Genomic DNA, 26,200 nt, shown 5'->3' on the forward strand with positions numbered 1-26,200 from the left:
AATATGACTACAAAGAGATACAATATGACTACAAAGAGATACAACATGACTACAAAGAGATACAACATGACTACAAAGAGATACAACATGACTACAAAGAGATACAATATGACTACAAAGATACTGAAATCAACAACAAAAAGAGGATGAACTGCTATATAGTGTGCGTCTTGCCCAGATTTAGGAATCGGACAAAATCCCGTGGACGAATCACAGTCCTTTGTTTCCTACGTTGTCCCAGCTGCTCTGGTGTCCAGTCTCTTTCTTTCTCTCTCTCTCTCTCTCTGTCTCTCTCTCTCTCTCTATAGGGCCGATAGCAGATTAGCTCCGTCAGCCGGCTGCTTTATCAGCCGGACAAACAAGCCCCCCCCCCCCCCCCTCCCCTCTGTGTGACAAACGACATGTCGGCCCGCCTCCTGCCCATCCCTCATCCACCTCACATCGCTGCCAGCGGGGAGATCGTCACCCGGTCGCCCTAACATCAGCCGCCAGCCGGGGAACTCGGGGCATCCGGGTCGGGTTTCTCTGGCAGTGAGGTCGTTGTTTTTAGGACACAGAGTCCTTCTGCTGTCCACCTGATGGACAACACAGTCCAGGGTTTCCTCTAAGGGGGCCGCAAGTCCACTATCTCTTCATGCTCGGGGTCCAATCATGTCCAGTCTGTCCCGTTGCAGACGATGAAACAATATCATGGAAAGCATCAAATGTGTGCCGCAGCTTTTACTATGATTAATACAAGAGGTTTACTCAAGTTCACTCATTTCTAGAGTTGCATTGTGGGAAGTGTGCTTTTGGACCTTGAGCGTACTTTTTGAAGGTTCTGTTTTAGTAAATCTGTCCTCCAACTTTACACAAAATCACTGAATTAGTCTTTTGATGGCGATGCTCGGAGCTGTTCCCTCTTCTACATTTTGGTTTGTGTCAATTTTGTAAGAAAAATAATTAGCGAAAATTTTATTTTTTCTTCATTTTTGAACCAATACAGGAAGTGAAACTATTTTTAAAAAGTTTTCTGAATTTTCCGGGGTAAATTAAATGTCCAGATAACGACTGTGATATCTGAAAATAATAAAATAATTACTTCACTGTTTCGTCTTTAATCTATTTTAATAATAACGATCCAAAAATTATTTGAATAAATTATGAAATTGCATAAATTTAAACTCAAAATCCTTTAAAATGTCCTCGGGGAAGAACTCCCAAACCCAATATCTGTTCGTATATTTAATTCATCGCAGAAACTCAGAATGTAACGATGACGATTCACACGGCAACACAGAATCAGACGGCTTCTATTTTTAGACGCTGTGTGTGCAGATTTATTCTGCTGTCAAAGATTCCAATGAGTGTAAGTATTGAAGTGCAGCTGTGACGTTAATGGAAGATGAATTAATGAATATTTCAGGCTCAATATTTATGGGCTCAGAATGAGGAACGGGTTAAAAGAGGAACGTGATGAGGACAGCGCTTGTGTTCTGGTGACTGTTTAAAGTGAAACACTAAAAGTCCCGGCTGCTCTATAATCTGACGTTTTTGGGAGGAGGTGACCCGAACCGGCCGGAGGCGTTCGTCTCCGATTGCCGATCTCCAATCGGCGCTAATGCTTGTCAAGTGTTCTCCACCTCCGCCTACTTTCAGGCAATTAAATAGCGGCCAGAGCGTTTTTTACACTAAGTGCTCCAATTATAGCAGATAGGGGCTCCGGGTGAGATCAATTAAGATCCGGCTCAGAACATGACAGGTCGCGTTTCTTTTTTTACAGACGTCTTGTTTTCTCCTCCAGAAACGTGAAACTCCACTCACAGCAGAGAGAAAGTAGTGCTTGTTATAAAAGAGGAACAACAGAAGAACCACCACCGTGGTCTACAGAACAATAACGTGAACCTCTGGACTCCAACAAGGACGATTTTCATGATGTTCTGAAGCCCAGGAGTCACACGGAGCTGAAGAAATTCAGACCTACTTCAGGCCCTCACAGACTCTGGAACATATAACAACCCGTTAACCTTCATTGACGTGTCTGTTTTTAATAATTCCCTGGAGCCAAAAATGATTTCTTGTCAAATATTTCTATCCTTGAGGGATGCTGAGGCAGAAACCTGAGATACAGCGTGACTTTTTTAATCTGTATTCTCAGCGTGCAGGAAGCAGGTAATGCTGTGTTCTGTTTCCTAAAGCGGTCTGTTAAATAACAGCAAAACCCCGTAAAGAGTAGTCAGACACTAAAATAAAGTTTGGGGAGAAGTTCTATTTCATTCATATCCAAAAAGCATCTTTACGACCAACAAAACAACAAACAGCAGGTTCAGTGATCGTTTGTGGAAACTATAAAATAACTGAAAAGTCCCTCTGCTGTTGAATTAGCATCAGCGCTAACTGTAGAAGCATCAATCTGAAACATACTGCTGCAACCAGCGTATCCTCGTACAACAGTTTCTATGACTTCCTATGAACAGTTACTCCTCGTTTGTGCAGCATCAGGTGTTGATGTGCGCTCGTTAGGTGAACAGTCTTTTCTAAATAAACTTCCGTCTTCAAAGGACAGAAACTCCACAGTTTTGAGGAACTAAACTTCACTTATTATCCACCAAAGGTCGTCCTTGTTGTCAGTGTTTTTGGTTTACGTGGTGTTCTACCTTGTCATTTGTTAAGTGCCTTCATCATTTCAATACGTTTATTTTATCCTGTTTACACATTAAACATCTGTAAACTCTCTTTCCCTCTGCAGAGACGTCCTTTCTGTCTTCCTCTTCCTCTTCCTCTTCAGACTTTGTGTCGTGTCTCATTGTCTTTCTTCTCGCTCCGTTGAGGTCGAACACACAGTTCTCATGTTTTTCATTTTGTTTCGTTTTATTTCCTCTCATGTTTCAGGTTTTTTTTTTCGAGGCCGAGAGGCTCTTTTGTTCTATTGTCTCCCCTCTCGTCCTCTCGTCTCCTCTCCTTCCTCCCTTCCTCCTTCCCTGCCCCTCGCTTCATTAGCGATGCCGTCCTTCTCGCGGTCCCACAAGGACTAACTTGATGGGAGACAAATCCGAGTGATTAACAATGATTAGGGGGAAACATGCTAGAAAAAATAGCAGCGTGGGATCGGACGCCTCGTCTTTAACGGCTAATCCCCGAGAATTTACAAGCCCAACAGATGGGCTTCTATTGACGAGATTTATCTCAAACAGAACCCAATCCTCAAACATTACTGCTGTTGAGGTCAAACTCATATGAAACATTCTTTGTTTAAACTTTGTTCTTAATGTGCTTTCCTTCTCAGACAAACTGTTGTCATGAGACAAAAGCCAAATGTCTAAAAAGTAGGAGGTAAAAGTGTGATTTATATCTTGACTTCACGCGTTCCTTCATCAAAGAGAGAGAGCTGTCTGAAGGTATCCGTCAGTACGTCTGTCATCGAGGAAAAGCCCTCAGGAAACACACTCCATTCCTCGTGTTCAGGGACAACCAGGTCTACGACGACTGAGATAAGAAGAAGAAACGAAACAACAATGAGGCCGACTGGCAGAATACACTGACATCATAATGAAATATTATTCCACAAAATGTCTCAGAGAGACGATCAGGAACAACAGAGGAACTAAAATCAGGAAAAATATTATCAATCACTTGATTTTTCGGTCATGAAGCTGAATATGAATGTCTGGACCCTTCGACTTAACGAGGGTTTACTTATGAAGTCTGAGACTAAAGACAGTCTAGATCTGTCTTTAGTCAAGTCTCACAAATCACTGAATGACTATTGGTGAAAGAATGCTGATCATAAAAAAGAGGACTTCATTTCATGGAGTCTTCAATACAATTCAAAGACATCCAGGAACTAAACGTATCACCCAGCAAGACAAAGAAACTACTGAGTTAGTTAGAATTAAACAACTAAACTACTTAGTTAGGTTGAGACAACAAGACTACTTAGTTAGGTTGAGACAACTAAACTACTTAGTTAGGTTGAGACAACTAACTACTTAGTTAGGTTGAGACAACAAGACTACTTAGTTAGGTTGAGACAACTAAACTACTTAGGTTGAGACAACTAACTACTTAGGTTGAGACAACTAACTACTTAGTTAGGTTGAGACAACAAGACTACTTAGTTAGGTTGAGACAACTAAACTACTTAGTTAGGTTGAGACAACAAGACTACTTAGTTAGGTTGAGACAACTAAACTACTTAGTTAGGTTGAGACAACAACACTACTTAGTTAGGTTGAGACAACTAAACTACTTAGTTAGGTTGAGACAACAACACTACTTAGTTAGGTTGAGACAACAAGACTACTTAGTTAGGTTGAGACAACTAAACTACTTAGTCAGGTTGAGAGAACAAAACTACTTAGTTAGGTTGAGACAACAAGACTACTTAGTTAGGTTGAGACAACAACACCACTTAGGTTGAGACAACAAGACTACTTAGTTAGGTTGAGACAACAAGACTACTCTTTAGGTTGAGACAACAAGACTACTTAGTTAGGTTGAGACAACAAGACTACTTAGTTAGGTTGAGACAACTAAACTACTTAGTTAGGTTGAGACAACTAACTACTTAGTTAGGTTGAGGCAACTAACTACTTAGTTAGGTTGAGACAACTAACTACTTAGTTAGGTTGAGAGAACAAAACTACTTAGTTAGGTTGAGACAACAACACCACTTAGGTTGAGACAACAAGACTACTTAGTTAGGTTGAGACAACAAGACTACTTAGGGTTAGGAAAAGATGTTAGGGTTAAAGGAACTACAGAAGTTACATGAGAAATGAATCAAGATTGACTTCTTGTTCAACATGGAACAGCAGTCAGTTTTTGGTCTTCATACTTCCTGGTTCATGATTACGTGGATTACATAGACGTGTAGCACACGTCTTGTGGTGCTACACATTCTTAAAAAGGTTTATTGAGGAGAAAGCTGTCGATCCAAACATGGTGAAAGTGTGCTGAGTCATGCCTCTCACACAGTAAACAATCGATTTGATGTTTCTGCCCCGCAGCTCAAACTCAATAAGACCCCCAGGGTTGTTAAAAAACATGGGATGCTCCTTTAATGGGCGAATGAACAAGAATGGTAATGTACTGTGTGTGTGTGTGTGTGTGTGTGTGTGTGTGTGTGTGTGTGTGTGTGTAGGTGTGTGTGTCAGTGAGATGGACAGATGGGGGGTGAACATGTCTGTGCTTGTGTTTATTGAGGTCATTTTCAATTTGCTGTTGGAGGGTTTTTGCCCCTAGGACGTGTAACACACACACACACACACACACACACACACACACACACACACACACACACACACACAAACAGGTGTCACCAGCCTGATAGGATCTTGTCAGTCAATCTGTCTCCCCCGGCTACCGAACGCTTCGCCCCGCCTCCCAATCTAAACCTCACTCCTCCAGTGATTCATACCATCTCTCTCTCTCTCTCTCTCTCTCTCTCTCTCTCTCTCTCTCTCTCTCTCTCTCTCTCTCTCTCTCTGTCTCTCTCTCTCTCTTCCTCCCTCTCTACCTCTTCATTGCTTTACCTCTCTCCCTTTCTCCCTCTATTTGTCATTCTGGAAAAAAAAGTTAGAAAGAATAGTACATGGAGGGAGGGAAGGAAGGGAAGGAGGTAAGGGAGATAGGAAAGGAGCAAGGGATTAAAAGAAGGAGGAGAGAGGGAAAGGGAAGATAACACGTTGTTGCGGCAAGAGGAAATGAAGAGGGAAGGGAGGAAGAGAGAGATGAGAGAATAAAAAAGAGGACAATAACAGGGATACAAGAGAGGTAGAGGACACAGAAAGAAGAAGGAGGGGTGGAAGAGAGGAATAGGGAAGAGCAGATGAGGAGGAGAGAAGGTAAGGAAGGAAGAAAGGAAGATAGGAAGCAGTGAGAAACAAATAAAGGGAAGAGGAGGAGGCAGAAATCAAAGATGATAACACAGAAACACACAGAGCAACATGACGGCTTCAGGTGTGAAGAAAGCCGACTCTGTGTGTGTGGTTGTGTGTGTGTGTGTGTGTGTGTGTGTGTGTGTGTGTGTGTCTGTGTCTCTAATTCACACACACACTAATGATTCACACAGTGATTTGACAGCTGACTGTGAATCATGCAGAGACACCAACAGAGAGCGAGTGATGATCCACTTCACACCTCAGAGATCACACACACAGTCAAGGCAAAGATGCTACACGATGTTAGCACGGCTAACGTTAGCGTCACGTAAACATGCTCACAGTTAAACAATGTTAGCATGGCTAACGTTAGCGTCACGTAAACATGCTCACAGGTAGCAAGGTTGAAATCAGGCCGAAACCTCGACTGTTTTTCAGCCAAGATGACTGTAAATAGGAAAACAAATAAGAAAGTAGAACCAGTTCTGGCAGGAAAATTCATAGTGAATGTGTTTTGTTGTCATTTCTCTGTGTGTGTGTGTGTGTGTGTGTGTGTGTGTGTGTGTGTGTAAAAGCTTGGCAAAGCTTTTAACACGTTTCTTTGACATTCTCATTATTATAAGAGTGCAACTTCCATTCAGCTCGGTCTCACCCTCCTACGCTGTCACGTCCTGTTGCTAATGAATGTCTCAGCGTCAACACACACACACACACACACACACACACACACACACACACACACACACAGAAGCTTCCCACTCTTTTACAGACACTCGCTGTCGTCCAACATGGACTTAACCACCATTTGCTTCTGCACACCTGAAGATAAAAGGCTGCAGCTTTACGTTGTGTTTAGTGCTAATAAGCTAATGCTAGCATGCTGCCAGACTAGACTAAGATGTACGCATGTTAGCATGCTGACGTTAGCATGCTGACGTTAGCATTTCACACTAAAACAGCCTCGTTGTCCGTTTGATCAGCACAGAGAAGAAGAGAGAGGCTGACTCATAGCGTCTCTTCAAAATAAACTTCCTGCGTAGGTTTACTTTGTTCTTTAAGTTACTTAGTTAGACTTCGGCTCAACGCTCTTTTCCAAAAGAAAGAAAAGACGTTCTTGACACTTTAACACTTTCAAACTGAACTCAGCTGCTTCCTGTGAAGACAGAAGTTTATTTTGAAAGGACTGTATTCATGTAACGAGCAGAAATGAACACGTTTTGCTGGACTTTTGCAGAGAATCGCCCCAAAAATGAGGAGTAACTTTTTTTGTCAGATATAAGGAATGTTTTTATGAATGTATAACTAGTATGGATGTAGACTTAATTAAAACTTCAGCTCCTCCTCACAGAAGATGAATGACTGAATGTATTAAATGTACAGCTGATTGATGGAGGCGGTGAACCATCTATCTGATCACCGACGCTGCCGGTGCGCCGTCTGTTTTAACGGCAGGAGTTAATAAACGCTAATTCATTCATAAAGCATATGGAAGACTTGAGAAAAAGGAATTAAATTTGCATATCAAATGCAGCATGTAGATGGTTGCTGAGGGCAGAAACGCCGGATATCTGATTAAATGTGTGTGGCAGCGGCTCGTCTATAATGGAGAACTTAACACTTCAGTAATTATACGTGATTTGTGTGGCTTCTTCTCTCCTACTTCTTTACTTTGAATATACGCAGCTCATTAACTCTGTGTGTGTTCATGTGAACATGTTTAGAACACGTGAAGCCGGCGGGTTGGTTACAATGAAAACAACCACGTCGAGACGAATGAGTGAACCCTTCAGCGGTACGGTTGGTAAACACAGTTCAGAGCAGTAACGTTAAAGATGGAGGACGCAACCTAAACAACATGACTTTCCAGATGTGTGTGTTGTGAGTGAGAAGAACACATTAGTGTCCAGATACAGATGTCAGACACCGTGAAGACACGACAGACGTTCCAGTGGTCGTCAACAGGTTTAACAGCAGACCTTCTACACATGCTTTAGTTTTCCCCTGGGAGCCGAACTACCCACAATGCACTTTTTCACGTTGTCTCAACAGACTATTTAAACCCTGATGAAGTTATATATGTTAAAGTTTAAGCAACAGAAGATAATCATTGATTCAATACTACAATAGACATTATGACGAGAACCTTAAGTTGACTATTTAGTCAAATCTGTAAAAAGTAGCAGGTGTCACGCACACACACACACACACACACCACACACACACACACACACACACACACACACACACACACACACATGAAGCATGCACAGGAGCCAAGGTGAAAAATTAAACTAAATATTGAGCAACACTCAGCATTCCCTTGGACACGCCTTCATACTCAGTGTGTGTGTGAACCAAGCAGCTCCATCTGTCACTCCAGGTGGCCACTCACACACCTGTGCACACACAAACACACACACACACACACTCACACACACACACACACACACACACACACACACACCAAAGGGCCTACAAATGGTTGCTGAGCCAGAGTGAGTTCAGCAGCGAGAGGACGGACACAAAGCCTGGACAAACAAATGCAGATTCTTCGTGAACACTCACTTGATCTCTTCGCAAACTCATTTGTTTCTGTGACAAAGTCCATCTTTGGATCTTCACACACCGACTCGTAGTCAGAAAGAAACTGGAATTTTCTCACAGCGACGACATATCGTCCACTTGGTGAAAAGAACAGCAGACGCGTCGACACGCTTTTGGCCCGATTGGCTGCGAACGCACCACCACCAGCAGCAGCAGAAATATAATTCAACATTAACACTAATACCATCGACTAGTTTCATAGGAGCTGTACATTAAAATCTGAGTTCACTAACAATCAATCCATCTCAGAATGAGGTCTGTCTTCACATGAATACAGTTTGCACAATTACTTCTAATTGTCACCATATTGTCCATGCAGGGATCCATATTAAGGCCGTATTCATTGAGTCAGTAAGAACACACTCCTTCCATGAAATGCACTTATTAGTGTAAAGTCTTTGCATATGCGCTCTCATCCATTCATTATATCTGTTTCTCCATGCACACACACACACACACACACACACACACACACATATAAAGCATGTAGCGTGTTCCCAGACATCCCACACGAACACTCAGCTTCAGCCGACAAACCGAAGTTCAAACCGACCTGCTGGATGAAGGTGTGAGCTCCGTGGGGGCTGAGCAGCAGGATGGCTCTCCGCAGGGTGTCCCGGTAGCGGTTGAGCTCCTCGGTCCTCATGGTGGTGAAGAGGTTGGTGAAGACTTTGCTGATGTTCCTGTCCACCCGCTGCAGGGCCACGTCCACGCCCTGCCGGGACGTCTGGTCCAGGAAGCCCTGCAGGCCGCGGATATCTGGAGGAAGACAAAAGTGTGAATTAATTAACCCTGAAGGGACGGAAATCTGGAGACGCAGGACAGAAAGAGGATCATCGACAGCAGAGAACAAATGATAGAAAACACACAATATTCAATAAACTAGAAACAGTAACGGCTGGACTTTCAGATATCTTTTTATAATTCCACACAGTTTTTCAGAAGACCTTGTTCTTGTAACGGAGGTGAAGGTTCCTCGAGGTAATGCGGTGCTCCTGAAGGAGGTCGGAGTGAATTACTGAAGGACAAGAACACTTCAGGCCTCCAGCTGAGGGTAAACTCTCACCACCTTCTGCCTTCTGCACGTTAACGTCCACGACGGAGACAAATCTGTGTCTTCTATTGCTCATTTTGATGAATCTCACTCTCTACACAGGTAATCACCGCTGTAACAGATCAAGGTTCGGGACCAATCAGAAGACGGCGCACTAAGTAAATCACAGCAATCAGTCTGAAAGGAAAGGAAGCGGTCTCTGGAGAGTAGTTGAGTTGCCATTAAAGGTATTGATGTGGTTTTCTACAACTAGTTCCCCCTTTAGCTTGAAGGAAAACCACGACTTGGGACAGCTTGGGTTTAAGTATTCTATCGATCTCGGGATTGATTGTGTTCCTGTCTGTGTTTCTTATCCCTGTTGGACGTATTTTAAAAACAATAATTCATGTTCCAAGATCTCAGCAATTGGAACAATAAGCATCCAAAGCTCCAAAACAAACAAACCCATGTGTATGTTCTTTAAAACACATTTTTATCTGCATTGAAAAGAGAATATATGGCAGCATGGCAGTTGCGTTCATCCTCCTGTAGGACATTACAGATACCAGTGACCCCTAAAAACAACCAAACCGCCGGACATGAGCAGAACCTCGGACCAGACGACAAGAACCGGAGACCGTTATCTCAGACGGCCTCCATCCTTCAGAGAATATCATCTGGATTACTTGGAGACTCTTCTCACAAGCTGAAGTTTTTCTCTTTCTGACATCCAGACGAGGCAGCTGTGTTGCGTTCTGCTCCGTTATAGCCGGTGACAGGTTGTTTGGCCCGAACATCTCTTCCTTCTCTGTCTATTAGCGCTGACAGCTGGCTTGTTCCCGGTCCTGACTGACTCCCGACTGCCACTCTCTACACCCACGCTGCTGCTTCTTCCTTATTTTACTCCAGCTGTTTCATCTCATCGTCCCCGATACCTCTCACTTATTTTTCCACTTTTCTCCACGTGTTCGTTACGTTTTCTGTCCGTCCGTCTCGTCCTCCTCTCCGGTTAAGTGTGAAGGAGCAGTCAGTCACTCTGGTGGAACAATTGAGGAGCTCTGTGAATCGCGAGTCCCCCGCTGATACCAGGCGCCGCTGGAGGCGAAGCTCTGCGGGAGGCGTCGGTTCATCCGTGCTGTCTGTGTGCGTGGTTCCAAATGTCTGAGTCTGTTAATCAACTCATCCAAACAGATGTGCACAAGGCAGCTTCGTCTGCTTCTCCTGGAAGACATCACACTGAAGTGTGCTGGAGACTCTAGAAATTAAGATTGAGGACCAAGTTGTCTTTGGAGAGTTTATCAATGCAAATGTGCTAAAGACATGAAGAGATTAATGATACAGCTGGATTTTATTCCTTTACTCTAGAGGCTGTAGGTATCTTCTGCCCGGAGGCAGACGGTCTGTGTATGCAGCTATGTATCCTGTAGGTAAAGGGTGTCTGTGTATGCAGCTATGTATCCAGTAGGTAAAGGGTGTCTGTGTATGCAGCTATGTATCCTGTAGGTAAAGGGTGTCTATGAATGCAGCTATGTATCCTGTAGGTAAAGGGTGTCTGTGTATGCAGCTATGTATCCTGTAGGTAAAGGGTGTCTATGAATGCAGCTATGTATCCAGTAGGTAAAGGGTGTCTGTGTATGCAGCTATGTATCCTGTAGGTAAAGGGTGTCTATGAATGCAGCTATGTATCCAGTAGGTAAAGGGTGTCTGTGTATGCAGCTATGTATCCAGTAGGTAAAGGGTGTCTATGAATGCAGCTATGTATCCTGTAGGTAAAGGGTGTCTGTGTATGCAGCTATGTATCCTGTAGGTAAAGGGTGTCTGTGTATGCAGCTATGTATCCAGTAGGTAAAGGGTGTCTGTGTATGCAGCTATGTATCCTGTAGGTAAAGGGTGTCTGTGTATGCAGCTATGTATCCAGTAGGTAAAGGGTGTCTGTGTATGCAGCTATGTATCCTGTAGGTAAAGGGTGTCTGTGTATGCAGCTATGTATCCTGTAGGTAAAGGGTGTCTGTGTATGCAGCTATGTATCCTGTAGGTAAAGGGTGTCTATGAATGCAGCTATGTATCCAGTAGGTAAAGGGTGTCTGTGTATGCAGCTATGTATCCTGTAGGTAAAGGGTGTCTGTGTATGCAGCTATGTATCCTGTAGGTAAAGGGTGTACATCAGTTAACCAAACATTCCAGCGGTGACCCCGCGTTCACAGAGTCTGGTTTAGTCCGGTATCCAGTGCGGCAGCAGACAATAGATCAAATACGGTCAAAAAATAAGAATTGATCTGCTTGGTGTGTGTTGACATGAAATGTGACGTTTCTCTGTTCAGTTGAATACACAATCTACAAGCTTCTTCTGTAGATTTATGATTTTAAAAACCACAAACACACACGCGTGCAGTACGGAGAGAGCCATCGCCACCTGCGTGTCGGTTGAAAACTCAAATTATACGACAGATTTAATCATTTCATTATGAACACTGGATCTTTCATCTCTACTCAGACTAACACACCGTGAGGAGATGCTCACTGAATATGACAAAGAGTGTCTTCATTTGAAATGACTCCCTTTAAAAACATCTTTAGCCTAATTATGATAAAAAATAATACAACCCTGTCCGTCAAAATGACAGACGACGAGATCGCTGGTATACAAAGAGAGAAAGCAAAGCTACTCCATTTTGTTGCACACTGTTTAATATTCTGGTGAGAAGTTGAGTGTGACGCCTCCACGCATCACTGCACTGTGCTTGCTGTGTTTGTCTATCCTCAGATACATTGAACACATTCTACTCTCTCACCTTTAGCGCTAACATCGACCCGACTCTCAGAGGTTGTGGCTCACTGATTCGTCCCGTGTCGGTGGAAAGGCGTCCGTGTTGTTCTGCGCCGCAGAGACGTGACTCCGGCGTCTTCGCGGTGACCTCATCCTGCACCGCCAACGTTCACATCTTACTAATGACGGCCGTCAGCATCGGTCTGTGTGTGAGGAACGAGCTCGCGTTAAGGAAGGGGCATTTTTATAGTCTTAACATCTCCACGCATTCAACCTCCTGCAGGAACGATGCATTCGGTGTCGCGTCGGTGAACTCGTGTTTCACCTTTTTATCGGCCGGCGGTATTAAAAGTGCCAGGTAATGTGACGGCTAATGAACGGTCTGCTGGGATGAAGTTACGGAGCGTCGGCGGTACGAATAAGGACGAGGGCGACGCTTCAGACTACGAGAGTGAGGAGAGAATCACAGTTAGAGAGACGGTGGTGATGCTGTATGAGATACCTCTACATGGTGTACTACTACAGTAGAAACAGACAGTAGGACCAGGCTTTTACCTAAACGAAGCAATATCAGTGAAGTCTACCACGAAATGTTTCTATGAATAACTTTCATCGCTATGTTATTTCCTTTAAAAAGGTAAATAAAGAAATTATGCAAAGATCTAAAATATGACCTAAATCCTTGGGGTGCTAATTAGTGCACGCTATATTCAGAGTATTTGCTCCATGTTTTATTTCGTTGCCGATCCAATCTGAACCGCTGCACCACTGGTGGTGAAACACTGACTATGGAGAAGCACCTCACACAACCACACTTCTAAACATCACTGCGGTGTCTTCAGTGCTCTGGTAGTAGTGCTGCACCTCACTCCATCGATCAGCTGGGTAATTCTCTTAAATCTGCAGCATTAGTTCCTTCCTGCGGTCACCGTCTCTCTGTATCAACACCCTGAACGAAGCATCTCTTATTACATTTATTTACATCCGTCACTATGTTCTCTTCTCGGTGTGTTTCCATCCATCCTGCTCTCAGTGTGTCCGTCATCTCTCTGCTGAAGAATAAAAGCCCCTCCTCTTCTGAAGCTGAAGCACAGGAGCAGCTCAAGTGGAGGGACTTGAAAGACGTTTTTTTCTCCGAGCTCCTCGCCAGTCACAGCTTCTCATCAGTTTCTCCAGAGCCACTTTTTGAGCAAGGCACCGTGGGGCGCGTCCTGCACTTATCTCCATCCATCAGACTCGCACACAATCTCTTCCTCTGAAGACGGACAAAAAAAATTGGCCGGTAGACTGCCGGTCCACGGGGAAGTGCTCCGGATTTAATTTAGATTCACACGACATGGAAACATCAGCGGATTGCAAATATTCAGAGGCCTTTTTCTAGTTGTAAATCCTAACGTTTGCACTGATATTTACAGATTTTTATTCAAATGTGTGTTTAAAGTGTGAGTATTCTGAGACCGGCAAACATCCATACCAGCGTTTAGCATGTTCTAGCCCATTTGAGACAAATTAAAAACACTTTACACAACTGCTCAACGTTTTCCCAAAGCAAACCAAACTTTAAGCTTCAGTTTGTCCAAACCTCTAGGAAGTCATTTGGTATGGCGGCAAATCAATGGCAAAATGAAATGAGGTCCAGGTCTGCCCACATGCATTATTTTTACCAGGCCTTTCGCTGCAGAACACCTAGATTCTAGATTCCAGCCTGTGAGGAGAAATCCAACGCTCTACAAAATCTGAGGGAGCGTGAAACTGTCATCCGACAGCGCACAACTACTATCGTTTGCACCATTTTATCCCTAAATATAATTAGCTACAGTGCTCGTCTTGTTCACAGACGGTATGTGAGAAGTGGACGTAGTCATGGTGATGTCACTCATCGGTTTGTGGACTGACGTTATGAAGCCTCGAGTTCAGCGATTTTCGCCGTCGCCATCTTGGAATATGGCCGTCGCCATGTTGTTTAACCAATGGCTCACTTTAAACTTTCTTCTGTGTTGTTGCAGATAAGATTATTTAGTAACTAAAGCTTTTAAACGGGGCTTTACTTGGATGTATAGTGCAACATATTCCTGTTTTATATCTTAACAGCATGCTCTCTGCCTGCCTTTACTGCCTGTTACTTCTGAGATCAATGAAGCGTGAGTGTTTGAGCTTACTCATCCTTATAGAAATAATACAGAGGATGCATGTTGAAATAATGATAGACAGTGCAGCCACATTAGCGTATTTTTCATATTGTCCTCTGACAAGAGAGTGAAAGTGTGAAAAAAGGTGACAAAACACGATAAATATAGAGTTAAAAAGAAAGAAGAGAGACTCTAACATTGGTCATGTCTAACCTCAGAGAGAGAGCAGGTTGAGGTGATTTATTTTCGTCACTCATCCTCTAATCAGCCGTCCTTCCTTCACTCCTCGGGCCGCCCTCATTAGCTCGCTGTGAGTGGTCAGCGGGCTGTGACACCGTGACAAAAGACCTCACACTCACACTCGTGAGGGCTCTGACATAAATCCCTTAGCCTCTAACCTTGAGCAGAGACCAACGTTCAAGTAATAATCTCACAAGACTGTCATTCAAATAGCTGTCTGTTGAGTCTGGGTGTCTGTGGAGACGTTCACAGGGAGAATCACAAAGAAATGCACGTGCAATTACGGCGACTCGCCACAGGCGCCGCCAGAGAGAAGATATATTTGAGATCGTCCCGTTAACCCATGAAAACAAGTTTATAACCGTTGAGCAGCCCTTTGACCAAGTGAGGACTGTTTTTGCAAAAGGTCCCTATTTTCAAAAGATGATCTCTCGTTCCAAAACTGTGCTTTATATATAATATGAGTCGTTATGGAGCCGATGCAATATAAACGGATGTGTATCTGTTATATCAATATGAAAGTGTCCTTCGTAATCTGCTCTAAACGTGTTCTATTCAACTTCAGCAGCGTCTTTTTGTCTATGATTTCTAAACACATTTAAGGACATTTTTTCACAGTTCACAATGTCCCCCGACAGTGTACATTACACAGAGTTTAAGAATACGTCTGTCGTGGTTGTGGGTTGAGGTTATAACGAGTTGTAGTTTCCTCTCACCTCATGCATTGTCTTTACCTCATGCATTGTCTGTTCCTCATGCATTGTCTGTGCCTCATGCATTGTCTTTACCTCATGCATTGTCTTTGCCTCATGCATTGTCTGTGCCTCATGCATTGTCTTTGCCTCATGCATTGTCTGTGCCTCATGCATTGTCTTTACCTCATGCATTGTCTGTGCCTCATGCATTGTCTGTGCCTCATGCATTGTCTTTACCTCATGCATTGTCTTTACCTCATGCATTGTTTTTACCTCATGCATTGTCTGTGCCTCATGCATTGTCTTTGCCTCATGCATTGTCTGTGCCTCATGCATTGTCTTTACCTCATGCATTGTCTTTACCTCATGCATTGTCTGTGCCTCATGCATTGTCTTTGCCTCATGCATTGTCTTTACCTCATGCATTGTCTTTACCTCATGCATTGTTTTTACCTCATGCATTGTCTGTGCCTCATGCATTGTCTTTGCCTCATGCATTGTCTGTGCCTCATGCATTGTCTTTACCTCATGCATTGTCTTTACCTCATGCATTGTCTTTGCCTCATGCATTGTCTGTGCCTCATGCATTGTCTTTGCCTCATGCATTGTCTTTGCCTCATGCATTGTCTTTGCCTCATGCATTGTCTCTTTGCACCTCCCTCTACTCCTGAGGAGGCGTGTCAGTTGACATAGAAGACGTTTAGAGTATGCAACACATGAAGGACTTCCACCTTTAAACTCCATGGAAGTTCAGTTCAGAGAACTAAAACAGTTTTTTGGTTCATCTTCTTGCCCCCCCCCCGGTGCTTCTCAACATGCTGTGAATGTGCTTGTGAATATTGATTAGTGGCACCCAACAGCGACTGGCTTCCTGCTCCTTCGGGTCTAAAGTAATTACAGGAGGAAGCCTACAGGCTGCAGATACTCATTATTTCACGAGAAAAAGTTGTAATTAAAAAAGCAGACGATGATAAAACAGTGGTGTGATCACTGGATGCTGCTGCAGGAGATCTATTTAAATGAGCGTCTCCACCGACGCTTTAAGGTCACGCTCCTCTCATCTCCACTGGACTCTGAATACAAGAAGATCCTCAGACTGCTCACGATGCCGACGTCTACGTCACTCTGACACACAGCCTCTCAAACAAAACCTTCTTCACCGCTGCTCATCGCTCACGATACGATATCATTACAACGTCGATTTAGCAATATCAAACATTTGTGAGTTTTAACTTCAAATCATAACACTTACATCTTATTTACGTCAACATCTGTTTTCTCTCATAAGATAAACGTTTCACTATTTCTTTTCACTTTGTTGAAGTCATCTATTGTGGTGATATGGATAAAAAAACACACAATTCAAGTGGTTAAGAAATAAAAGAGAGTAATTTCATTGATAAAAAGAAAACAATCTTTGCATTAGTCATTTTAATTCTGAACGATAAGCAGCTTAGAGCAAGTGTGAGGAAGTTAAACACGTCATAATCTACTCTGATATCTATTTATCTTTCTTTTCACCAATAACTAGCTTTTTTACAGATTACACTTGAACACATCATGATGTCATAATTAACAGCTGTTGCTGTCAGCGTTACTAACTTTAGTTGCAATGTTAACAGTTTGTATAATAAAAGATGGATGGTATCTATCACGACACAACGCTGAATGGATTCTTTTCCACCACTCCAACTTTTCAGAGCTGATTATATTTAAAACATGAAGTCTGAGTGATGCACCAGCAGCTGGGACAGAGTCTGATGAGAGCTTCCACTTGTCGCTCACATCATTTGTTGAAGTTTGAATGTTTTCTATCCCTCAGAGAAAACAGTGGATTTGAGGAAATCCCTCCTAATTTAAGGAAGAAGTCCAACTGCAACTTAATTGAGAGCAGCAACATATCTCTCTCCCTCTCTCTCTCTCTCTCTCTCTCTCTCTCTCTCTGTGGGGAAGCCTTGATGTGTGGTCTGTACACTATATCGTTCACTTGTGTTACGCAAACCGTCCGTGAACACTAATGAAGCAGATTCCCTGAAGTGTGACGCCGAAAATCAAAAAATGTGTGTGATGAAGTGGGAGGCGTTTCCCCGACAGCTCCGTTCATTTATCACCAGCCTGTAGGAAGAGACATTTTAATTACCTCCACACACACACACGCACACACACACACACACACGCACACACACACACACACACACACACACACACACACACACACACACACACACACACACACACACACACACACACACTGACGAGACCGGGAGGAAGAACGGTGAATGCAAAACGAGGACGATGGAAAAAGAGGGAAAAGGGTAAATAAATAGAGAGAGAGATTACGGTGTGTGTGTGTGTGTGTGTGTGTGTGTGTGAGGAGGATAATTGAGCCTTTTTATCTGCAGCATCAATGACAGGAGTGACATTTAGTTTTGGAACACACACTTCCTGCTGTGTGTGAGTGGATTCCCTCCCTATTGAATATCCATAAAAAACACACACACACACACACACACACACACACACACACACACACACACACACACACTCACACACACACTCACACTCTCTAACCTTTTAATGGTCGGGGGGAACTAATGGGCGGGAAACAAAGATGGAGGAGGTGCTTACTGTACCTGTGCTGTACAAACAGGAGGCAGTGAGCTTCATCACCTCCGTCATGCAGAGAGAACATGACGGTACCGGTGGAGCTCTGGGTAACTAAGCCTCAATAATTCTGTTAGCGCTCTGTTCTTCTGAAACAGTGTGGAGTCAAGTCGCAGCTTTAAGACGACCTCTGAGACTGAAACGGGTCTGAGATGAATTCAGTGTGAGAGACTTGTGCTGGTCTGGATCAAAGACTCTCTGTTGTCTCTAATTTAAAAATATATAAATACGTGAATTCATGCTGCTGGAAATGTCAATGTTCAATTTCAGTGATTTTGCCGTCGCCATCAACAGGGAGTGACCACATCTGGACTGAGGAGGAGTGACGTAGAGACCTGTCAATCAGCGTGTAGCCCCGCCCCTAAAGCATCCCCTCTTTATGGTGTGTTTGACTCTAAATGGAGCATAATGTACTAAATGAACATCATGCTGTATTGAAGAAGACTGTAAACTAGAGATTGAGACCATAAACTCATGTTTACAATGTTTACTGAGGGAATAAATCAAGAGAGAAGTAGAGTCATTTTAGACTAGACTTCTATACAACCAGAGGAGTCGCCCCCTGGTGGACACTAGAGAGAATGCAGCTTTAACTCGTGAAGCTTTGCATCACGCTCGATGTCTCCGACAATGAAACAAGTTCTCACATTTGAGGAACCAGAGAATGTGTAGAGTGTGTGCTTCATTAATAACTGGAGAACTCAACGACAGGCGGACAAAGGCTGAATGTTTAAGTTGATCAATTTGTTTTCCGTGAATAAACTTGATCAATATATGTATCAGCCTTGAAGACCCAGCATTGTTAAAGGGAAACGTTGTTCTATTTGTCTTTGTGCCGCTGCAGTGCAGGTAGTGTGTGACCAGTGAAGCAGTTCCTCCTGGTCTCCAGCTCTGAACACATGAGACACTCTGTGTTCAGATACAGCATCCGGTCCTCTTCCTCTCTTCCTCTTCATCGGCGGTGAAGGAGAGACGTGACGTTAATGCGTCTGTGCTTCCGCTGCTGATTAACACGTTCACTAATGGTGCATTCTCCGTTGTGACGAAGCAGCGATTAACATGCGGCGTCGAGCTCGTCTTCGTTTTTTCTCGGCGCCGCATCAACAGGTCCGATTCTAACAAGGCCGCTGTATAATTCAACCGCCGGGGCTCTCGCCGTGACCGGAATACACGACGGGCGATGTGTGAAATGCAAATGCTGGAGGAGGCCTCTGCTCCTCCCCTCCCCCCTCCCCCCCCCACCCCACCCCGCCAACCTACCAGCCCTCATCTGAGGGGCGTCCCTGCAGCGGATTAAACACAATCCATATATTCATGTTCCTGAATTCATTCATTGTTCTGTTAGAGATGTGGGTCGGTCTTCAATATGTGCTGCTGTCACTGCGAGTAGATCCAGCCACGACGTCGCTCATCTTCAGGAGAGGAATGCAAGGCATAGTGTCCATCATCATGGTGGTTAGTTTGCACTACTGTCCACCATGCAGAGCTATCTCTGCACAGATACTGAAACACACTTCCTTCAGCCGGCGTCACTCTTTCATCTCGGTCGCCTCGTTGCTCTGGAGCATCCCGTGGTTTGCGGCGGTTTCCCCGCAGAAACAAGAAAAGCGGACGAAACAGCAGGCGGACATCTTGAATCCTGGTTGAAGTTGTCCTCACACACTAACCCTCTCTCTGTCCCTGAATGCTTGCGGGGGAAACGTAGGCGGACACGGAATAATTCTCTGAACACTTAAGGTACCATTAACCAACCGGACCTCATCAGCTTCACCCTAGCATTCGTAATTCATTGAGTAACATTATGATGTTTTCAAGCTCTATTCAGTTACGTTAAGTTGACTGAAGTTATATTAGAACTGAAAAATATTTAGTTTTTGGTGTGAAACTGGAATAAATCTTCAAAAAAAAGCGTACAATAATGTGGGTTTTTAAGAAGATCACTACAGATGAGAACAACCTTTAGAGTATGTGACGGTGTAGAATGTATCTGGGCCGTCTAACGTACCAGATGATATAACAAAACAACAACAACAACAACAACAACAACCTCAGCATCGGCCGATATTGCTCATCAATAATCAGTTCTGATCTGTGTTCAAGAGGAAGATCAGATTCATTGTTTTCTGTTAATAAACGTCTGAATCCGTCCTCACAGAGACACAAACTCTGTTCAGTCAGACTAATGACAGAGAAGTTTCTGACCCGTCACCCTAATTACACATCAACCAGAAAACATTAGTCCGTGGCGATGAACCTATTTCCAAAGGTTCAGGATCCAACACTGAATTATTCAGCGCTGATCCTCCATGTTTGAGGTAATGAAAGAATGGGTTTCTATAATCTCATCTGCACAAATGAGTCCTCTGGATCTCATTCTGTTTTTCTTTTTATCTCTCTCTCCTTCTCGGCGTGGGCTCGTAACGGTCAATAATAACCGACCGGTGATCAAACGGTCGGACTGAATGAGGCAGAAACCAACAAATAAACCTTTAGTTTTCAGATTATCATCGACGTCTGATGAACGGTGAACGTGTCTTCACTTACTGCGCTAGAAGGTCACACTTTAAAGACTCGCTGTGACCTCACGGTACAGAGCCGCTGGTCAGTGCTCACTGGATCATAGCAGTGTGTGTGTGTGTGTGTGTGTGTGTGTGTGTGTGTGTGTGTGTGTGTGCGGCGGTCACAGCTGTGTGCTCGTCCAGGCGATCCACGCTGCTGGAAACAAAGCGTGTTTCAGTGAAGGAGGAACATGAAGACATTTGTCCCTCCACTGACTCACAGTTCAGGTGGCTGCTGGGAAATGTGCTTTTAAGAAAATTTGAATAAAGGACTATAAGAGTAAGAAATAAGAACTATTTTCATTGTTGATTGTCTGTAAAAACAAACGGACATCTTTGATTAATGACTTAATGACGTTCTATAACATCTCTACGTCACTCCTCCTCAGTCTGAATATGGTCACTTCCTGTTCACTGGCTGCAAAAAAAAACCAAAATGGCGACCTGGGTAACAACCTCCAGTGTCGTGTGCAGCGGCGGAGCCTTTTTGTCCCTTCTGTGACCCCGTAGCGAGCGTTTGTGTGGAGCTCTGCGTCTCGTGTTCACAACACGGCGGATCAAGTGCTCAGCATCGTGAGGATGAGGAGGATGAGGAGGATGAGGAGGATGAGGAGGACTCAGTTGGTCCACCGTGTTAAGACGGTAGCAGTCTACAGGAGCCCGGAGGGACAGAAAGCTTCATGGGTTTTCACTGATCTCAAAGTCTTCATGTAAAAACTCATCTACAGTGAAATACGTTTCAGCGTCTAACGTTGAGGTGTGAAAGGAAACTGAAACATCTATTGTCAAGCAGCATTGTGCGGCAGAATGTGCTCTATTGTTATCATCAGGTGCAGCCTCCCAAATCTGAAGAGCAGAAACATAAAGAGACGCTCCGAAGAGACACGACACAGAGTTCAACAGGAACAAGACCTTCACACTGAACATCGAGACGCGACAACTACAGGAAGAGGCTGAAAAGAAGCACGAAGCAAAGAAATGCTTCTGTTCCCTTATGATAACACAAGAAAATGGAGGAAATAGTGAATACTTTCCATTCAATCAAAAGAAAACAAAAACACTTTGTGAATTAGAAATAAAATAAATGTTCAGTTTAAAACGCATCCAGTGGTTGATGAATAACAGTGTTACTAAAGACCGACGGTGTTATTACCAAACAGGAAGTCATCGTCAAGGTGATTACTAAATTATTATATTTCATTTCTCAGTTTATTTTTACCGTATCGACTGTTTTATCTGGTTTAACTCTGACCTTAGCTGTCGCGTTTTCTTCATTCACTGTTGACTTTTCTGTTCTTTTGTTATTGTCTCGATCTTTCTGCTTCGTCTGTCAAAACACCTTCTCATCTCTGGGTTTGACGACTGCTTCCTGCGTCTCTCTATTCAATGGGAGGCAGACATTTTGTGATGAAAACCAACATGTCAAACATGTTCCCTCTGGTGAGACCTGGACCTACAAACATGGCAGAACATGCGGCCGTGAGCGAACACTCGGAGGAGGAAAAGCAGGTTCCCTGTCAGCTCTTCTGATTTTATTCACCTTTTTAGGCCAAAAATATGCAATTAAAACGGTCTCCTGCTGTAAACGCGCCACATTGAGCTTCACGACCGGGACGGCCGAGACTTGTTCCCACCTGTTTGACGAACGCCGTCACACCCGTGACTCCTGCTTTGACGGCGCCGGGCGGAACAAACCCGAGCTGTCATCGGTGGCGGCGGAGGACGCGTGGTAACCTTTTCAAGCTGCAGTCGCAACCGCCGGCGACGCCAGACTCTCCTCCGACGCTTTACTCCACCGCCACCACGGCTTGTCTTCACTTATGCAGGGAGCTGGGTTTTTTTGCCCGGGACTCTTGACGACGGTCGCTGCAGACGCGATGAAAGTGTCTTTTGAATGTTAAAATCTGTGTCGATTGTTCTGTAACAGAAGCTGATTATGTTTCAGGATCAAGCTTCTTTATGAGTCCAAAGTTTCACCCGTCACCACATGAATGAAGGAGTTAGTGAAACTTCCTGGATTTCGAGTCACAGACCTGCTTGTTAATCATTCACACGTCTCTGTTTTAAAAAGGTATTCCACCATCATGGGGATCTATATCCTGATGATGTGATCAAATATATCTTGAATCTGAAGGCTGGTTCTCCTGAACACTGAAACTCTGTGGTGTCAATAGCGTATCGAGGGAACTCGACGTTTCACAAATGCTTTTGATCAAAGTCTGCATAAGTCTAAGTTGTAAGAACGGATGAGTCAAACACGGGACTTTCACCCAGGAGACCTCTGATCGTGTCCCGCGTTGAAAATACAATCTCTTACCAAACCTAAAGAAGAAGCTTTTGTTGCGAGTTTCAAATCGTTCATCTACACGTAAACATGTTATAGATTCAGAATCGTTGAGGATCAACACATCCGTGGTTTGCACAAACAACTAAAAGCGTTAATAAAGTTCTTGTTACACATATATGAAGATACATATAGATTGTGACGTATGGACACCTGATGGCCGGTTTATCCAGACTGAGAGGGAAGCTAACGTTAAAGCTGTATTCTATTGAACTGAACCGTATTAAGATGCAACAGGCGTGGTATTGTTGTTCTCTCTGCAGGTTCTTTAATGAGTGCGTCGTCAGGTTCCACGTTGTGTACGGCGTGCAGCAGCCAGCACTAACGATGAAGGCAGGGAGTCCAGCTAACGAGCTGTAGCGCCATCGACCCGCCGAGCGCAGAAATCACTGAGCTTCATCCGCCCCGACGCTTCATTCATAGATTCAGAGCATCACTTCCTGTTTCAGCCAGACCCATTATCAGACCTGAAACAACGTACTTTACTTCCCTAAACTTTATGTTCCTTATAGATTTAACAAAAAAATGTATTAATCGTGTGACCTGAGACAGATCTCTGAGCCTCAAACGTCTTTTGTTCTCCGGTCGACTCGGCTCCGTCTGCAGCGTCACCGATGCTCGATACGTTCTCTCAACAGATAAAAGCACAGCTGCTATTTCTGTCTGCTCACACACACACACACACACACACACACACACACACACACACACACACACACACACATGCCCTTTAGAGTGGAACGATCACCAGGAACAGGGACGGAAATGTGAGAAGTGGTTTGAGGGGACAGTTTGTGTGTGAATATAGAGACTGGGGAGAGATAGAAATCAAGAAAGAGGTCGATCTGCAGTGAGAAAGGAAACGGAAGCTGAGGAAAGGTTAAGATAAAATGACGGAGATGAAATATCCATTTTCACTATTTCACCAGCTAAGTAGGGCTTAAGAGTCGAAGAGAAAGTGAACGAGGATGGAAGTAAACACAGAGTATCGACTGTTTCCTTTTTATATTCACTGGTCTTTTCCAGATGAACTAAGTTCAGATGAGGACATTCTTTCATCTTCGAACAGCAAACATTCAGCATTCGTAGCTATCCCAACGTTAAGCAACACGCTGAAGATGATTTAATGTTATCAACATAATCCTGAACGAGGGATTATTAATTATCAAGACCAGTAAGAACACACAGGACAGGCTGTGGAGCCAGAAGTTAGTGTTGATGTATCAGGTAAAGTGTGTACTTCCTAACTAAGTCGTTTTGTTGTCTCAACCTAAGTAGTTTCCTGTAAAGACAGAAGTTTATTTTGAAAAGACAGTATTCATGTAACGAGTTGACATGTGTTGCAGGTCTGAAACTGAAAAATATGATCTGATAGTGAAAATATAAAATCTGCAAATTAAAAATATAAGACCTCAAATATCAAAATATATATGAAAGTGAAAAATGAAAATAAATATAATCAAAACAATTCCAGAACTGAATCAAAGTCAAAAACGTTTGTGGTGGATTTGTCTCCATAGTGGGTCAGTTTCAGGCCTTCCTGTAGCTTCAGTTTATAGTTTATACATCCATAGTGCTTCAGCGTGACCACAATCTATCTATTAATTGGGGGGAGGGAGGGGGGGGGGGGGGGGGTGATTAGTTAGGCCTCGAGGGGAAAGAGGAGGAGCTGCTGGAAATGACGATGATGATGTACTGGTCATATCTAGGTCTATCCCCATGGTGACCGGCTGCTGAAGATGATCAATCAATAAAAAAAAACAAAAGCAAGGCCGCCTTTTAAAAAAATCTCCAAGTCCACTTCAAAACATTCTTATCTTTTAAAGGCAAACCCCCGACTCTCCATCGATCTGTTTGTGGCCAAACGAAGAGACTCAAATGAGATGGGAAGGGATTAAAGAGAGAGAGAGAGAGAGAGAGAGAGAGAGACAGAGAGACAGAGAGAGAGAGACAAAGAGAGAGAGAGAGAGAGAGAGACAGAGGGAGAGAGAGAGACAGAGAGACAGAGCTAGAGAGACAGAGAGAGACAGAGACAGAGAGACAGAGACAGAGAGAGACAGAGAGAGAGACAGAGGGAGAGAGAGAGAGAGAGAGACAGAGAGAGACAGAGACAGAGAGACAGAGCTAGAGAGACAGAGAGAGACAGAGACAGAGAGAGAGAGACAGAGACAGAGAGAGACAGAGACAGAGACTGGTCTCATCCAGCAGCGCGTTTTAAAAACGCTCCATCCAGATCTGGTACATGAGGAAAGTCCTTCTTTTCTCTGCTAGAAGTCTGGTGATATTTAGAGGACTACACCTCATCTCGTCCTCGTCTCCTGTCCTCCTCCTCGTCTCTCTGCTGTTATTTCTCCTCCAGTCTCAGGTTTATGTGCCGTGCAGGTTTATGCAGCAGGCTGTTCTCTAACCGGGTCAGAATAGCGGGGATAGACCCGCCGTGTCCATCGACAGACCATTACACCCATCAATCAGGGCGGCCCGCCGGGGCGCTCACACGGGACGGGACGGGAGGCCGAGGAGAGAGGAGAGAGAGGAGGACAGGGAGGAGGAGGCAGATTTAGGAGGCCGCCATTTGGAAGATTCATCGCTGCTGACAAGAGTCCTCCATCAGACTCCGAAAAATAAATCTGCCGAGATCAATTCCTCTGCTGAGGCTTCATTTTCTCTGCAGAGGTAATGTGAGGTCTCCGTATAATTATCAGAGCCTATTAAGTTTAGAAAAGGTAATATATATATATATATATATATATATATGTATGTGTATATATATATATATATCATCAGTAGTTCCTCATTGTTCAACTAAATGGGACTTCATTGTTGAAGCTGAAGTGCTTTAAACTGCAGTTCCTCTGATGACCACTACACACCGGATCCACAACACCGTAGTTCTTCTACACTCCTGGAACACGACCTGACCTTCATCGCAGGTTTAGAGACAGAAGATCAACACAGTTCTGAGGTGATGACATGTTTGAAATAAGAGAATACATGAGTTCATGAATAGGACTTAAACGTGGAAAGCATCCTTCACGTATTCACGGGGAACAGACGGGGATCCTCCTACAGTTGGTTTTTCGTGGGTTTGACGCCGACTGAGTTCTTCATCAGCTCATGAACTCACTGAGTGACTCGTTAATGAGCAAACAGACAGCTGACTAACTAACCAATCAGAGGATTAATCGACCAACTACAAAATGAACGTCCCAACCAACCAGCTGGAGACCACATGACAAAACCATCAACGTGAATCAATCAGGAAAACTAATCAAGCGAGAAAGATCTGCTCCTCATCATCGGATCGT

The 26,200-nt window shown here is 43.9% G+C and overlaps 1 protein-coding gene across 2 annotated transcripts in view; it reads right to left on the reverse strand.

Moving 5' to 3' along the window:
* Positions 1-26,200, reverse strand: part of LOC137886713 (glutamate receptor ionotropic, delta-1-like) — a 404,646-nt gene that overhangs the window by 102,003 nt on the left and 276,443 nt on the right. For both annotated transcript variants that reach the window (XM_068729291.1, XM_068729290.1), the window contains exon 4: positions 9,019-9,224. In XM_068729291.1, coding sequence (XP_068585392.1) covers positions 9,019-9,224 — 206 coding nt within the window. The remainder of the gene's footprint in view (positions 1-9,018; positions 9,225-26,200) is intronic.

This window comes from Cebidichthys violaceus, unplaced genomic scaffold, assembly GCF_023349555.1.
Source record: "Cebidichthys violaceus isolate CVI_PGR_0920_01 unplaced genomic scaffold, fCebVio1.0.p SCAF_45, whole genome shotgun sequence".
In the NCBI taxonomy this organism is placed as follows: Eukaryota; Metazoa; Chordata; class Actinopteri; order Perciformes; family Stichaeidae; genus Cebidichthys; species Cebidichthys violaceus.